At 40.7% G+C, this 12,731-nt stretch overlaps 1 protein-coding gene across 1 annotated transcript in view; it reads left to right on the top strand.

Moving 5' to 3' along the window:
* The window catches only part of LOC136884797 (tachykinin-like peptides receptor 86C), a 238,896-nt gene that overhangs the window by 114,527 nt on the left and 111,638 nt on the right, over positions 1-12,731 (top strand). The window contains exon 3 of the mRNA XM_068230031.1: positions 4,655-4,789. Within this exon, the coding sequence (XP_068086132.1) occupies positions 4,655-4,789 (135 nt within the window). The remainder of the gene's footprint in view (positions 1-4,654; positions 4,790-12,731) is intronic.

Here is a 12,731-nt window from a genome sequence, read left to right as displayed (position 1 = left end):
TCCTGCTGGAGAAACAGAGCATGCAAACTGTGTACGCAGCGAGGTTGAAAGAGGCGACACCAGATTGGTTAGAAGGACTAGACATAACCGAGTAGTAGTAGTAAAATTTTCTTACAGCACATGCTACAAGCTGCAGCTACAAGGAATGTATTAGATCGGATAAATACATGAATAACATGGACGCCTGCGAATTCCTCTTTCTTCTTCCGCCATTTTCCAACGGCCGTAGCCGTGTTGAAACACCGGACCTTGGGAAATCTCCAAAGTTAAGCAACATTGGGCGTGGTCAAGATTTGGATGGATTGCCACGCGCTGTTGGTGGGGGTAAGGGAATGGAGGAGCGGAAAGGAACTGGCCACCCTACCATACGTAAACTCCGGCTCAGGCACACCTCTGCGGAGGTTCGGACATTCCTTCGGGCAGAATAAACCCTTACCCTTACCTTCTACCGGTTTTCCCAGATCTGTGGGTTCACGGGTGCGAACTGTATCTCACATGTGGATGTGCTCCTGTTTTACGACCAGATGCCCTTGCTAATACCAACGCTATATGGAGGGACGTAATCATTATTGCTTGTTTATGTGGTGGTTCAGTGTTTTTCTGCATTTGAAGAGGAGTTTGTTAGAGCAAACACAAACACCCTGTCCCCGAGCAAGAAAAATTAATCAGACGCCATTAATATCCCTGACCCTGGCAGGAATGGAACGCGGGACACTTTGAATCGAAGGTCTCAACGCTGACCATTCACCCGAGGAGCTGGTTGGATGCCTAATGTTTAACGCATAGTGGAAATTATATTTCTTCGCAACTTTGGTAGCGTCATTTTCTCAATACAATTCCTATTGATGTAAATACTTGACAGACGCCTCTGTGGTGTAGTGGCTACTGTAATTAGCTACCACTCCTGGAGGGTTCGGCTCCATGGCTAAATGGTTAGCGTGCTGGCCTTTGGTCACAAGGGTCCCGGTTTCGATTCCCGGCATGGTCGAGAATGTTAAACATCATTTGTTAATTTCCCTGGCACGGTGGCTGGATGTATGTGTTGTCTTCATCATCATTTTATCCTCATCACGACGCGCAGGTCGCCTAGGGGAGTCAAATCAAAAGACCTGCACCTGGTGAGCCAAACCCGTCCTGGGATTTCCCGGCACTAAAAGCCATATGCCATTTCATTTCACTCCTCGAGGACCGAGAAATTTAAAAAGTGGTACGAGTCTCGGGAGGTCAACTGAGTAGAGGGGATCCAATTCCCACCTCAGCCATCCTCCGAATGGTTTTACGTGGTTTCCCATTTCTCCTCCAGGCAAATGCCGGGATGGTACATAAATACATAAGTTAAGTCCACAAATGCTTCCTTCCTCTTTCTCGTCTATCACTTGCAGTATTTCCATCCCCCAACAAGGTCCCTGTTCAACATAGCAGGTGAGGCCGCCTAGGTGAGGCACTGGTTCTCCCATACACTTGTATCCTCCAGGCCCAAAGTCTCACGCTCGAGGACACTGCCCTTGAGGTGGTAGAGGTGGGATCCCTCACTGAGTCCAAGGGGAAACCCAAACCCTGGAGGGTAAATGGATTAAGAAAGAAAAGAAAACGAAAGGAAATGCTTGACGACACAGCTCAAGGCCAATCCTTCAACACCGTGTAGAAAACTATATATTATATGCATCTGATATGTTTTTGACATTTTTGACATGCTCTATTGGTGAAAAATATCTAATTCCCTCCATGGGAATTTAGAATTTTCCATTCGGAATTGCTAGGCGGGCAATAATTCCATTGTGGAGATTTATTTCCCGTATGCAGTTATCAGACCGTGCCTCTTATAAGGGCTTCTGATAAGTTCATCGGCATACACCCCAGCGTCAGTGGGTAGGGTCTGACACAACCCACTCTGATGAGTCTAGTGTCAGACCTAAGATAAAACGCTGGTTAATAGAGCAAACGCCTGAAAAGCCTTACATCTGATATGTTTGTGATATTCTTTTCCAATGCATTTTCGAAAGCTGTATCTTGGGGAATAAAACAATGGAACGACCAAGAAGCAAGTCGAAGGGGCTAAATTAAAAAGAAAAGTGATTTGAATATCTCTTGAGCCGGAAGTGAACGAATGGCGATGTCGTATTTAAACACCATCAAGGGTCATTCAACTTCAGTTAAGGCCTGACGTGGTGTCATGGGAACACAAAGGCAACCATTAATCGAGTAAGAGTTGTCTATTGAGGTCGTGGATATCAGTAAAAGACCCCTTCCGGGTATAGAGTGGAGCAATTACATTAGCGTATGCGTGGGCTTTATGAAGTGCAGTGTAAAGCATGAAGAGCCAATGAGAAATCCTATTATTACTACACCAAGGAAATGACTTGATATTTTGTTACAGCCACTTCCAAACATTTTATCATACAAAAATTTGTCTTCTGCTAGTGGCTTAACGTCACAAGGGAATGTTTTCAGCGACTCAAAATGGGAGAGAAAGCGGCCATGACATAGCATCTGCCTGATTAAAATGTAAAACGACTAAAAAGCATCGTCATGGTTGCCAATGATGGGGTTCAAGCCCACCATATTCCGAATACAAGCTCACAGCTACATGACGAAAACCGCGTAGTCAACTCCGTTCAGATAAAGAATATTTTAATTAATTAATTAATTTAGAGCCTTCGTGGATCAGGATGCAGCGCGCCGGTCTGCCACCACTCGTTTCCGTGGTTCATATCCCGGTCACTCCATGTGATATTTGTGCTGGACAAAGCAGAGGTGGGACAAGTTTTCTCCGGGTACTCTGGTTTTCCCTGTCATCTTTCATTCCAGCAACACTCTCCAGTATCATTTCATTTCATCTGTCAGTCATTAATCATGCTCCAGAGGAGTACAACAGGCTTCGGCAGCCGGCACAATCCCGTCTTCACCGCTAGATGGGTCATTCCATTCTTCACCCGGTCGAAGGACTGGAAGCAGGCTGTGGATATTTTATTCATTAGCTGTTGTTCCAGTTGTTGACGGTAACATCACTTAGTATGATGTCGACATTCTAAGAAACGTATGTTGGACAACCTGTCTGTCAGCGGCTTGTTGTGACGTACTCCTTTCCTGGTTCTGTGTGGCCAATCAGAACCCCTAGAATGCATGTTACCCTCACTACATTACGCAAGGACTGCCTAGTCGACAGATGCTAATAACTAAATTAGTTTGCATTCTAACCCTGTTACAAAACAAAAATTATCATTTATTTTTTCAATTCCATCTCTTTATTCTGGTAGAGAAACAAATATCAGGTTAATACTAAGAAACAGCACAGATAGATGTAGGAAGCATTAAAAATTATGATCTCCAAAGCAACTCTCCAAAGAATTACTTAACAACCACTGAACTTATTTTCTCAGATTACCGCCACTGATAATTTCCTATTTCTCACATTATCGGTAAAATTTATAACAAGGAAGTTCTTAAGCAATGTTCTAAATCAATTTTCCTGCACAACCAGTCTCAAGGGAAATACAAGAAGTTTTATGTTTCGGGATCCCTTTCAAGAACCCTTCTTGACGAGGTCTTTTGAATAACATAAAGCTAAAATCCTACTCACCCTTATCATAAACTTAATACCAACATTTGACGAAAATCTCCTAGACCAAATCTGTTTTCCCTTGATGCTTTAACAGACAAAATTTTAATTGAACACGTCATAAGCTATTTGCCCTCTCCGGTGTAAAAGCCAAGGATCAGGTCGATATTCAAAACGTACAGACAGACTTATGTATGTACTTAGAGGAGTATTCTCCGGCTATGGGGTCGAGCTATGCATTCGGGAAACGAATACGTTCGAACACCACCGTTGGCTTACCTCAGAATAGTTTCTCGTGGTTTTTCATTTTAACTTCCAGGCAAATGCCAGAAAAGTTCCTATTCATTATCCAAAGCCCATTTTTTCCACCACCTTACCCAATTTCATTCACCGTCGTGCATTTAATATTCATTAGCTCCTCAACTGAGTTTGGCGTCAAGAAGTGCATGCAGCCGTAAAACATGGCATGTAATTTCATCTTACCTCGTAACAGGTCTCGTATCAAAATTCAGGAAGAAAAATATTTCCTTATTTATTTATTTATTTATTTATTTATTTATTTATTTATCAACCTGAAAGGACGCGATCATCGTATTTATTTATTTTATTTAATTATTTATTTATTACTGCCTATTTCAGCGGAAAATTTAGGGCTCGAGGATTTCTCTTCCACTTAACAACATATTCATTAACATCTAAAATAAATTACTAAAATAATTCAAAATAGTTAAAACCAACAATAATATAAATAAAACTGACTTTAAGGAAATTAATATTAACAGTCATTCAGATTCGTATGAATTAGATGCTGGTTTTCAATAGCAAAACTCTATTGTATCGGAATCCTTTTTGTTTCTTCCAAAAGAGTGAAAATTCTGAAGAATTAGGGGGCATCGAGGTCATGTTGTTTGGCTGGTAACATTGGTGCAGATGAAGAAATGAACGACTTCAAAACATTATCTAGAAATTACTTTGGTGCTATTTTGATTTAAATTTTAGCAGAGTAAATAAATTCGAATGCCAGAAATATATTGCTATTTTCATGTCCTGTACATAGGTAATGTAATTACAAGTGATGTTCCCTTCCTGTTGTAGGTATATGGCAATAGTGCGACCACTGCAGCATCGCACGTCCCGTCGCCGAGCGGGAGTAGTTCTGGTGGTTATCTGGGTGTGTAGCGGTCTGCTGGCGGTGCCCTGTATCTTGTACTCAACGACCATGACGAGGAGGTAACTAATTAATTTAACCCTAGAACTGCCAAACGTCGCGCTTGCGACTTAATAATGTATCACTACAATGCCAACGTCGCACGCGCGACGCATAGTACATGCATTCGCTTAATCAGTCATTACATCGTTTATCTTTCACTTACGCTATTTTAATAAGTAAGACATTGAAGAGGAAGCTTCAAGTCTTCCATCACACATTCCTTACTAGCCGGAAATGACTCAGTCAAGGTCAGGGTAGGTATAAAATCAGCTACTATTTCATCATCCCCCTGTGATCTCAGTTGATATGTAACTTCGCGCTCGATCGCTGTTTCTGTTAGTTTCTGTGAATATATTTCGTTATCTTTCAACAGATAGAGTTTATTCTTAAATTGTTTCTTTTGAAGTGTAAATTTTCATCATGCATGATGAGCTAAGTGATTCAAGTGATATTCACAATGTTCTTGAAATGATTTGGAAGCTTCCCCTTCGAGCGATATATTTTCTTTAGGTGATGATTTTTCTGAGAGCGGAGAAGAATGTATTCCAGAATCTGAAGTTGAAAGTGATTCCGATGAAGAGAGCAGGCCAGCCGTCGTTTCAATGAATGTTACTGTTTCCGTAACACCAAAGAGCTGCAGGGTTTATCCACCCGAACCAGAGTTCGATGTTTCCGAGAAGTTCCGCGTGAGGGATCCTGGCATTAAGATCTGTCCGCCCCGAAACAGTGCACCTATTATGTATTTCTACTTGCTCTTTACGGATTTGATTTGGAAGCTCTTGGTGCAAGAAAGTAAGGTCTATGCGGCGAAAAAAAGCTAAAAGACATTGTTGAGAAATGAAGGCCTTTTCTCGTATGCGAAACTGGTTTGATGTAATTGTCTCCGAAATGAAAAAGTAAATTGTCATTCTAATAAATACAGGGCGCGCAGTGAATATTTTCATAAATTTCAGCATTTCTGGAGGCCTATGAGTTATGGCAAGAAAAGAAAACTCTCCGAGAAAGACTCCCAGTAGTGCTGCGCAGCCCGGAAATTGTTATTCTTTTGTGATTTTATTTCTGTATTTACTTTTGAGAACTTAACGTTTTTAAAAATTAGAAGAAATGTCGCGTGTTTTGTATATAGTGATTTTTTTTAAATGAGTATTTATTTACTGCTAATGGTAAACTTGAAAATATGAAAAACATTTTTTTTTTAGTTGTTCCAAATTTTTGATCGTTTGATACGCACCAGATAAGCAAGTGAATGATCTAATACTTATATAAGCATCTTAAATAAAGCTTTCTGAGTAATATGGTGTGCTGGATGCCTAACGTTTCTGTATCTAAACGTGCTTAAATTTGTTAAAAACATAAATGTGTAATACATGCGAAAATGGCCTGGCATTTAGGGAAGAACACTTGGCACTTCTAGGGTTAAAGGGTCACCGAAGTCTTGTGGTAACACTTCAATAGAGTCCATACGAGTATATTTAGCCAGTAATACAAACTTAACTGAAGCGAGAAACAAGTATTCTGTAGCATGCACAACGATCGTGCTATGAGATGTGCATAAACATTAGGGGTACGACACTTGAGAACCCCTAGCATTTATGTTACTCTCAGTACATTACGGAAGCGCGGCCTAGTCTACACTTCCTAATAACCAAATTAGTTTGTAAATAATGATGTTGTTTGCTTTGCGTCCCTCTGATTACTTTTACCGTTTTCGGAGACGCTGATGTGCCGGAATTTAGTCCCGCAGGATTTATTTTACGTGCCAGTAAATCTACCGACACGAGGCTGAGTTGTTTGGGCACATTCAAATACCACCGGACTGAGCCAGGATCGAACCTAACAAGTTTGCCGGCCGAAATTTACTTTGCATTCTAACATATTATTGCATAAAAATCTGAGGTCTACATATTACCTTCCTGTCCAGATACTGCAAGATATATAAACCAAACAAACCTTGCCAATAAGAGATTTGGCTTGCCAAAACGACTGCTGCCCATTGCAAGAAAGCGCGAGGATCTTGCTAGTAAAGGATAAATTCAATCTCGTTTACGAATTAATGTAATTCTTTTAATTAGGACTAAAATTAGTATTTGCTTATGAATTAATGAACAATGTTTAACTACAATATATTTTTTTACGTTTGGCTTTACGCCGCACCGACGCAAATAGTTCTTATTGCGACGATGGGGTTGGAAAGGTCTAGGTATACGATCGAGGATGCCGTGGTCTTAATTAAACTATAGTCCCATAATTTGAATAGTGTGAAAATGGGAAACCATGGAAAATCATCTTCAGGGCTACCGGTAGTGGGGTTCGCACCCTCTACCTCGCTATTGCAAGCTCACAGCTGCACACCCCTAAGCCATTGACTGCAAATGTGGAAAACATTCAAACCCTTTGTGCCTTTTCAGTCGTGGAAATACCAGAGTTTCGCCCCAGAGTTTTTCACATTTTCAGACGACGGAATTAAATTTTCGTTTCTGGGAAATTAAATTTCGATATCAAAACAAAAGGGCCGGGCTTCGAAGCTCGGACCGTATAGCGCTGGCCTTCTGACACCAACTTGGCAGGTTCGATCCTGCCTCAGTCCGGTGGTATTTGAATGTGCTCAAACACGTCAGCCCCGTGTTGGTAGATTTAATGGCACGAAAAATAAGTCTTGTAGGCGAAATTTTGGCACCTCGGCGTCCGTCAATACCGTAAAAGTAGTTAATCGGACGTTCCTCAAGGCAGTATTGTTGGACCTTGGTATTTTCTTATATATATATCAATGATCTGAGTAAAGAAGTGGAATCAGAGATAAGACTTTTTGCAGATGATGTTATTCTGCACAGAGTAATAAATAAGTTAAAAAAGATTATGAGCAACTGCAAAATGCCCTTGATAATGTTGTGAGATGGACAGAAGGCAATGGTTTGATGACAAATGGAGTTAAAAGTCAAGTTGTGAGTTTCACAAATAGGAAAAGTCCCTTCCGTTTTAATTACTGCTTTGATGAGATGAAAGTTCCTTTTGGGGATCATTGTAAGTTCCTAGGTGTTAAAAAAAAGAAAGTATCTTCATTGGGGAATTCACATAAATATGATTGTAAATAAAAGAAGAGCAGCTCGATTTGTTCTGGGCGATTTCCGACAAAAGGGTAGCGTTACAAAAATGTTGCAAAGTATGGATTTCGAAGATTTGGGAGAAAGGAGACGAGCTGCTCGACTAAGTGGCATGTTCCATGCTGTCAGTGAAGAGATGGCGCGGAATGAAATCAGTAGACGAATGAGTTCGAGTGGTGTCTTCGGAATTCAAGAGTAGAAATTGGGGCAAATATTCGTTTATAGGAACTTACCAACTCTCTTACCAAGAGAGATGTTCAATAAATTTCCAATTTCTTTGCAATCATTTAAGAAAAGACTAGGAATGCAACAGATAGGCAATCTGGCATCTGGGCGACTGCCCACAATGAAGATCAGTAGTGATTGAATTGAATTGAATTTAACTGAATTGAATTGAATTGATTATTAACATTGATAGCCAAAGGCAGGAATTTAGTGCCACTGTGGTGCATTCCAGCAGAGAGTTTGAATCACAGGATGTTGTTGTGACAGTTCTTCGGTAGTCCCAGCGAGAGGCATTTGCGTGCTTACAGTATAAGCAGAACTACGGTATCTGTTGTGGAGGGTAGTTGAATATCAAGGGGAAGAACTTGAGAATGTCGTAGTTAGAGCAACGGGCAAATTTCTAATTCTGGCAAAGATTAGGTCAATCTGCTAGTGAAAAGTTTGAGATGATTAAGTTGATATCGCCCGGATCAGCACGACGGGAAAAAGATGTGAAAAGACAGGTCAAAGGACTATGTGATCCTTGAACTGTTAGCGCCAGTCAATGAACATACTGACAACAGTGCGTACACAGGTGTACAATATGTTATCTACAATGTAGGCGCCAGTCCAAGAAGTTATTGACTATAGTACATGAGCGTACACCGTGTTGCCTGCACTGTAGGCGCCAGTACAAGAAGATATTGACTGTAGTATATGAGTGTACGCCGTATTGCCTACTCTGAATGCGTCAGTCCACGAACTTATTGACTATTACGCCTCTATTCGGGAGACAGGAAGGGGCTGCTCCCCGCCTTTGGCTGTCCTATGAATGGTTTTCCGTGGTTGTCCATTCCCATGTATGATTGATTGATTGATTGATTGATTGATTGATTGATTGATTGATTGATTGATTGGATTGATTGATTGGATTGATTGATTGATTTGGGAAACCAAAACAGCAAAGCCGAATTACAGAGTTCCTCGATGAACAATATATTTACAATGGAGTAGCACAATGTAACATAAAATAATTAGTGGAAGAACAATGAGGAAAAATCATCTAATGATAAAAAGAGGAAAAAATTAAAAACCAACAAAATAACTGTAGAGACACAACAATTAACAACAAAACATAAAGGCAAAAGAAAACAGGAAAATTAAAAGTTGATAGTAAAACGAACTTATAGGTAGGCACAGTAAGATACTGTAAATAGAGATTTAATACATAAGTAACGGTAAAGTAGAGCAAAATATAAATAAATATTGCATTATGCACATGAGAGGGGACAGCAATGAGAAGAAAAAACTAATATGTTGAAAATGAGTTAGGTTAGTTTAAGGAAGAATCGATTAAAGGAGGCGTACGAAGAAAAACGTACAAGTTACGTTATAAGAGTTAAGCAGGTTTGGAACGCGGATAAATGAAGTTCTTTGAACAAGAGAGATGCGGGAATGCGGAACATGAAGTGGTGGATTTATCCTGGTTTTGCGAGTTGGAACATATAGGGAATGCTGGGGCAGTTGTTATTATATGCCACGGCCGCCAACCCTCTCACTTTCACCACACATCTCCTTTTCCACTGCAAATGTCCTGGCCTTGGATACGGAGTCACCATCTAAAGAGGCCCACCTCCCTCTTAAAGGGGAGGCATGAATACTTTCGTTACGTTAAGTGTCTCAAAGACTCACAAGACGCCAGAGTCTTGGAAATGTCTGGCAATCCAACTTTTGAGCCTACTACTTCACTGGGACGAAACGCTAAATAGTTTCATGACTGAAAATAAAACTTGCCCCCAAAATATTTATAAGACTGACGCGGAATTGACCCTTGATTTCGATGCAACAATCGGTTCTGCCACATGTCTACGTGGGCGCAGCTCCTGCATTTCCTGAGTTCATCACTATGTCATTTCGTGTGTGAGAGTGGGAGGTGCAGACGTGTTTAGTAACCAGTTGAATACAACACAAAATGGTGCTCACTACATAACAGCGCGTGTTCACTGTAGTAGAGATTTATTGCGAAGCACGATTCTTGAAAAACCCAAGTTGAGCTGTTTGTGCAAGAGTTTCAGACTGGAAGTGTTTTGCCAAAACCCCCAGCAAAGTCTGCAATGCAGAATCTAGTGGCAAACGGCGTTAAACGCACACTGCAGCGAATACAATCCGTAATTATCTTTAAAGAGTTCAAACACCAGAAAACATTGCTGGAGCGAGGTCCGACGAAATCTCAAGGCCGTTTATCTGTGCAGCTGGGAATTAAGAGATCCTGGTGTCGAGGCATGTTCAAATAGGACGTTTATCTGTGCAACTGGGAATTAAGAGATCCTAGTGTCGAGGCATGTTCATATAGGACGTTTATCTGTGCAACTGGGAATTAAGAGATCCTGGTGTCGAGGCATGTTCATATAGGACGTTTATCTGTGCAACTGGGAATTAAGAGATCCTGGTGTCGAGGCATGTTCATATAGGACGTTTATCTGTGCAACTGGGAATTAAGAGATCCTGGTGTCGAGGCATGTTCATATAGGACGTTTATCTGTGCAACTGGGAATTAAGAGATCCTGGTGTCGAGGCATGTTCAAATAGGACGTTTATCTGTGCAACTGGGAATTAAGAGATCCTAGTGTCGAGGCATGTTCAAATAGGACGTTTATCTGTGCAACTGGGAATTAAGAGATCCTGGTGTCGAGGCATGTTCAAATAGGACGTTTATCTCTATCCTTACAAATTTATTGTTGTGCATGCGTTGGAGCGTCCAGACGAACCTTCGCATGTTGAGTTCTGTTCCGGTGGTTTCTGAATGAAGTGGAGTCAGAACTTTTGGTTCCTCAGTTTTTCATTTCTTCTGATGAGCCATTTCCAGCATCTTCTGTGATGTTCATTAACAAGAGTCAATCCCGCGTCAATTCTATTGTAAACACTGTATTTTCCAGTCCACTATCATTTTGCCCACCCGGCATAATTTTGCTTATGAATTAATTAATTGATGAAAATTTGAAAAGACAGTTAAGTGAAGACTTACTGTATCTCCATAAGAAACATTTTATCGATTTTACGCCGTTAAACAGCACGTAATGAATGCTATTTATTGGTGACCATTTAATGATGCCTCTAAGCGCAAACAGAAGTACGGTGTTAGGTCTTGTGCTGGGTAGAACTCTGTGGTCTGTGGTCAGTTTATATCGCTCTCTCCCCCGAGGTTATAACAGCAGTGCCGGCATTAATCCTACCTCTCACAAAGTAAACGTCCCTCTGATCTGCACATGAATAATCTGTAGAGGTTATGAGGATCGCTTTGTGTTACAAAATTCAAAGCTACGAGGAACGTTCCAAATGCGCTGTGAATTGGTTTTAAAAAATACACTGCGAAGAGGAGCATTCACGCAAAATTTTGCTCTTCCTCTTCAGGAATAGATTCACTTATTTTTTAAAGTTTGAGCATCCCCTCAGTGAGAATGCAGAATATTTAGCGTATACGTTAAATCTCAACGTAGGTTGGTCTGCCCTTCGGTAGATCCAGTCATGGTTGTTCTCCATATATCTCTGTCTTATTACCTTCTTTTTACCTCTGCATAACTTTACTTTCCTTTTCTAATGTTGTCTGCTGGGCTGAGTGGCTCAGACGGTTGAGGCGCTGGCCTTCTGACCCCAACGTAGCAGGTTCAATCCTGACTCAGTCCGGCGGTATTCGAAGGTGCTCAAATACGTCAGCCTCGTGTCGCTAGATTTACTGGCAAGTAAAAGAACTCCTGCGGGACGAAATCCCGGCACCTCGGCGTCTCCAAAAACCGTAAAAGTAGTTAATGGGACGTAAAGCAAAGAATATTATTATTATTTATTAATGCTGCCTAATAACGTGTATCTCCTCCTTCCCCTTCCTTGTTACACTTTTCTCATTCTTTCAATCGCTACTCGTGAAAAGAAGTAGCGATGATTGAATACCTGCAGGCAAAAACATTGTAACCCTCACTTTTCTAGAATGCTGGGTTTCCGTGCATAAACAATGTATCCGGTCAAAGTGAGGCATGTAGGAAATTATGTCGGCAAACATGTACGTTAAGCGCCTTTACTTTTAGCACGGGTCGTGCGGGTGCAGAAACTTTGTATAAATGGAGGAGGAAAGTCGTGTGTCGCTAAGTCCGAGTGTGTGTAACGATATAAATAGGGGACGAAAACGCAAAATTAAATATAATAAATGAAAGAGGAATGAAAAAAATACAAGCGGAATTCGGGGAAACCATATTTGGCCCACATTAACAAATCATTGCCTGGGAAAGTCTTTGCTGAACAGGTGGGTGCAAAAATATTGTAAGCCAATGTAAGAAAGTTAACATGTTTAATGGGAGATTCAAATGTCTTATACCTTAATGCGTAATCAGGGGTTTTATTCTCCACTGTATTATATACGTATATAATGTATTACATATACTGTATATGCATATAAATGTGTCTTGCTCTCTTTTCCCGATTGCTCATTGTATTCATTAAACGAGGTATTGCCTGTATCTGTGGAAAAGAAAGCTAATCTGCTATAGACATGTGTCGATACGTTCGTGAAAACTATCGAGGTTTTTATGAGAACCTAAAGACAAGGTGAAGTGACAATGTAATGTTTATTCATAATTGCAAAACATTATCGCAACAATATTGGTGG

Source organism: Anabrus simplex, chromosome 13 (genome assembly GCF_040414725.1).
Source record: "Anabrus simplex isolate iqAnaSimp1 chromosome 13, ASM4041472v1, whole genome shotgun sequence".
Classification (NCBI taxonomy): Eukaryota; Metazoa; Arthropoda; class Insecta; order Orthoptera; family Tettigoniidae; genus Anabrus; species Anabrus simplex.
This window is presented reverse-complemented; position numbering and strand designations above follow the sequence as displayed.